At 28.6% G+C, this 5,124-nt stretch overlaps 1 protein-coding gene across 1 annotated transcript; it reads left to right on the top strand.

Moving 5' to 3' along the window:
* Window positions 1-4,636, top strand: LOC107010871. The gene is made up of 4 exons (XM_015210138.1): window positions 1-46; window positions 2,769-3,031; window positions 3,379-3,531; window positions 4,553-4,636. The coding sequence occupies exons 1-4, from the start codon at window positions 1-3 to the stop codon at window positions 4,634-4,636; spliced, it is 546 nt and encodes a 181-aa protein (XP_015065624.1).
* The last annotated feature ends 488 nt before the right edge of the window (window positions 4,637-5,124 follow it).

The following is a 5,124-nucleotide window of genomic DNA, read 5'->3' as shown; positions in this document are numbered from 1 at the left end:
ATGAATAGCTCTATTCCATCCCCTTTTAAGACAAATGAGCAGGTACGTATATATGTGTATCTTTACTAATTTTCAATTGTTATTTTTTGTTAGTTTTAATAATCTACAGTTAGTTTCTTATAATTGGATTTTAATTCATTCGAAATTGATTGTATATTTTAGTGTCAGATATAATTCCTACCATTTTGTTTATGCATTTGCATTTCAAAAAGGAAATTTTGAAAATTATGTTTTTCCTTTGATTGTTGATAAAATTTCATGAGCCTATATGTTTGATATCATCTTAATTTATTTCTATAAAAGATAGCAATTTTTTATGAAATTTAATTTAGATCTACTATGTGAAGTTGGGTTATGACTGAATTTGTATCTAAATTGTATATATTAGGAAGTTTTCCTGACTAATATTATGAGAGAATTACTTCTTACTGTTATTTTAGATAATATTTCAATAGATTTAATCAGTAAAGGATTTCTAGCAATAACAGGGTAAAATTGAGTTACGTAGCAATTTATAAATATTTCAATCATTGAATTTACTCTTTATTTTATATTTCAAATTCTTTTTTGATAACTCTTTCATGTTAGATATGTATAGATGTCTTTACAAAATAAAAGATTTTTTTGACGATTTTATACCATATGTGTAGTAGTTGTTTATTAATAAAATAAATTTAAAACATTCTATGTACAGAAAACTATAAGAAGGGGGGAGACTATATGAAGGCAACTAGACCGTACTTATATATCTTAACAAGGTAACAGACCTCGTATAATTATTAGCAAATATGAATAAAATAAGAGTTTGAATGCACTCGGTATACTATGATTATACATTTATTTATTACACTTTATAATGATATGTTTAAGTAGTTCAAAATTATAAAAGACAAAAAAGGAAATTGAGTCATCAATGGCAAGTATTAATGTGTAAAAGGATATAATGTCTCATTTTCTTTCCATGTTATAAGGGAGGCGGGAGTCGTCGTGTGCTTTAACTACTTGTTTGTATCGTAAAATTTAAAGTGTAGTGATTTGTAATTTTAACTAAAATCTACTTTGGCGTCATGTACATTTTTTTCTCTCATGCTATCTAGAATATGTGAAACTTTCAACATTTTTACATTCTAGTTGTTCATTCTACTTCTTTTCACGTTAGAGAGGGAGCATTTTCACGACATAGAAATGACAATTTTACCCTAAATCATTCCATAAAACCCTATTTTTTTATGTCTTGTTGAGTTCTTTCTTTCTTCTTGGTTCATGGACTTGATCCGAGCTTCTCTCTCTTAATTTGGGCTTTGGAGCCACTAGTTATACTTCAACAACCCTCCTAACCATGTCAAGCAAATTTCCTATTTGCTACAAACCAAATTTACTAGTATGTTAGAGTCGTATCTTTTTTCTTCAAACCCTTTTTTCAACCTATAAATATATCATCATCTTCTTGAAAAATCAATATAAAAAGATGAAGTAAAATAAATTTTTTATTCACATGTAAACTCTAAACTTTATTACATGTATAGTGGGATGTAAGAGAAAATAATAGTTCTGTATCAATTATGGGAAGGTACCTGCTCATAATTGATGAATTTGTAGGCTTGATTTATATTGAATGAATGTCAATAGGAGCCTTGAATAAGCCTATTAAAGTATATTTTGTAGGAAATCTATTGTGGGCAAGGGTACTCCTCTATCTTAATATTTTGAATTTTGAAGAATTTACTAATATTATTTCCTAATATGTCGATTGGCGAATTTATTAGCCCTATTTGTAAAATACCCCTATTCCTATTAGGGAGATGAGGGAAAAAATACTTGCTGAATCCTCCAAATTCTATATATCAAATTAATGTTGATAAAAGTTAACTTAAGTCTCATAGTCATTCCTTTATTGAATACTTTCATATGCTTGACTAAAAAAAATCAAGCTTACTGGTCGTAAAAGAAGCATTCATTTATTATTGGTGTGCATCATCATGGGTGTGATCACTGGATGAAATTCCTTCCTTCTTAATAATATCTCATTTGAACATTCTAAATGGTGAAAGCTTGTTACGGAACATTTTCCTCTCAATTGAATCTATGTGATCCAAATCAAAATTAATGTGTTTCGAATGTACTCGATGTATATCTAAAAAGAAGAACTGCCACAAAGGCTCATAGTAGGTGATGTGGTTTCTTCTGCAATGGAAAAATAAGGGATGAGGTTTATACGAATTTCATGAGTACTAGGATCGTTTGGTGTGCAAGATAAGTTTAAATATCCCATGCTTATGTTTGAGATTAGATTAATATGTATTTTCTTGACGATGTAAAGATTTAAGTCTTAGTTTCGAGATTAGATTAAGATTCAATATAAGATGAAACCTCGCGGAAAGGTCAAGAGAATCATAACATTCATTTCTCATTATGCATAAAGAAGTGAAGTCCTAGTTTCTCTTAATGTTTAAACTCTAAGCAAGCGTTAGTAGAATCTTAAACCTTGATGGATCATTAGCTTTATATGTGTTTTATTTTATTCATTATTCTTTTGATATATGTATATTTGATGAAAATATCGTTTCAAGTAAATTTATTGTTCAAATAGTGAGAAGGACTGTTTGAAGAGATAATTAGCTTGATAAGTCATTTTTATTTTCTTTTACTATGTATATTTCATGATAATATTATTTCAGGTAAGATTACTATATTTTGGAAGTGACATATTTTTATTGAGATATCATATCAATTGAAAATACCATGACTTATTTTATATTTGTCGGGAGAATTGGCACCTAGCAGGAATATGCCAACATGGCTAGGGACACTTTTGAAGAAGATATTCTTTGGTGCATGTTTGGTGCATGATGAACTTGAAAAGAATGAACTGAGAAAGTATTGTATCATATGTGATTCATATTTATGCAAGCATTGCATTTGTAGAAACAAACACAATGATCATGACCAGCGAAAAATTTATCGACATGTTTACAAAGATGTTGTTCTTCTCGAGCAGATAGAGAAGTATATTGACTGTAAATTAATTCAGGTAAATTTTAATTGATATAGATGGTTACAACTAGAAATAAAAGTAAGTTTTTTTGTAGTTGTATCCTTGAGCCATCTATGTTTGGACCCACTAGTTAAGTCTACCCATTAGTGTGAAGTTGAGCTTGAACAAAAAGGCTAAAGTTTAATAATTTTCGGATAGAACTTAAGATACATATGGTTGATTTTTTTTATGTTTCCCTGAAGTTCTTGTACATATTGATGAAGTTCAACTATTTTTTTTTTAAAATCATGCAAAAATATTTGAACTTTAATTTTTTTTTTAAAAAAAAATATAATTAGCATCTATATGTTATTGATATGATATATATAATTTTTTATGTGCAGTCATATAGATGCAACAAGAAATTGATAATTGCTTTGAATCCTCTGCCACATTGTGGGTCTGGCTCTTTAATTGTTGGAGATCCTACTTGTCTCACCTGTAAAAAGAGATTGCATGACCCTCAACTGTTTCAATTCTGTTCCATTGCTTGTCAGGTACATATCACTCCCTCCGTCTCAAATTAAATAGTTGTTTTGCGATGATTTTAATTTTATTTTTAATATTTTTTTAAATTGAATTTTGGAAATTAAGCTTCATCGAAAACAATCTTTCTACTTCCACGAGGTAGTGGTAAGACTTGAGTATATTCTACAATCCCCATACCTCATTTGTTAGATTTCATTGGATATTTTGTTGTTGTTTTTGTTGTTGTATAATCCAGAATAGAATGTTGAAATTGAAAATAATGTACTCCCTCTTCCACAATTTATGTGATATTGTTTGAATTGATATGAATTTTAAGAAAGAAAATAAGAAAGACTTGAAATTTATAGTCCAAAATCTCTCATTAAAGGTAAAATAAGTATTTTTAAAGCTAAATTGTAAGTAGATATAAAATTGTATAATTATTTTTTAAACCAACAAAGGAAGTACAAAATATCAAATTGCATCATAATTTTTTAAACCAACAAAGGAAGTACAAAATGTTGTGAATCAACTCCTGTCCGACTTGTAATTTGACGTCACAGAATAAGTAGTTAGATCAAAAGACCTTCACAAAGGTTGAATTGAGATTCATGTCCAAATAGTAACTAGTCTAAAAGGAAGAGAAGTCGGAAAGATAGGTTAGGCTTATTTTGTGTGAAAGTCTATTTCACCTCATATCCTTTCTGAACTGTCCGTATTTTCTCATTTCCCTTATTCCACCAACCAATGTCTAGTCTTACTTTTGATATTTCTATATGTTCGTTAGGTTTTTTTTACTGTTTTAGTTGATACATTTACCTTTGGGAACTGTAATTGAACTTTAGCCTTATTAATATATATGAGAAGTGGTTATTGTTGTATTGAATTTGAGTTCTTCACAACAAGTTGTAGGGGAAACACCCTTTTTTTATACATATTAAAAAAAGTAACGATATACTTAAATAAAGACAGATAGAGTATTATTATATATTTACACTGTCAATAGACAAATATTTTTTTGAATAACATATATTATGATGAAATTTGTAGGTGGAAGCCAAATGGGGAAAGATTGTGGAGACGAAGCGAGAGCGCAAGAGAAAGGGAATTCCTCATAGAGCACCTTTAAAATAAACATGTTTTGTTTTAATTTAATCATTTTGAAGTACTTTGCTTGAAGAATTATGGACTGTGTGATTTTATGTTCCTACTTGAAAAACATATGTGGTTTCAACTATTTTTAGTTTCAATTAAGATTTTTTGAACCTAATTCTCTTTCATGCATTTTATTGTGTTAAAAGTATGTGTGGATTCATGTTCTCTCTTTTATAGAGCCTCTAATATTTAATTAAGATAGTGTTTTTACACGGGCTCAAGAAAAATCAAGTATCCATCAAAGTTTTCAATTTAATCGCTTCATAGTGTTAGAATAGTCCATTTACATGTGCTACATCTCAATTTAGTCAGTAGCAAGAAAAATCAAGTCTCCAATCATTGCATAAATAAAATAAAAATTAATTATTTCATCAATAGAAGAACATGAATGCCCAAGAGGAAAGATTTTAGTAATAAATAGTTGCTAGAATACATTAATAAGTGAATATAATTATCTTAAAACATGC

Source organism: Solanum pennellii, chromosome 2, assembly GCF_001406875.1.
Source record: "Solanum pennellii chromosome 2, SPENNV200".
NCBI lineage: Eukaryota > Viridiplantae > Streptophyta > Magnoliopsida > Solanales > Solanaceae > Solanum > Solanum pennellii.
This window is presented reverse-complemented; position numbering and strand designations above follow the sequence as displayed.

Bases quoted from the DNA above. Each gene is read 5' to 3' on its own strand.
- LOC107010871 (XM_015210138.1), top strand. From the start codon at position 1: ATGAATAGCTCTATTCCATCCCCTTTTAAGACAAATGAGCAGGTAC. The intron at 47-2,768 runs GTATATATGTGT...ATTTGTCGGGAG, and splicing joins TAAGACAAATGAGCAGGTAC to AATTGGCACCTAGCAGGAAT. The intron at 3,532-4,552 runs GTACATATCACT...TGAAATTTGTAG, and splicing joins TCTGTTCCATTGCTTGTCAG to GTGGAAGCCAAATGGGGAAA.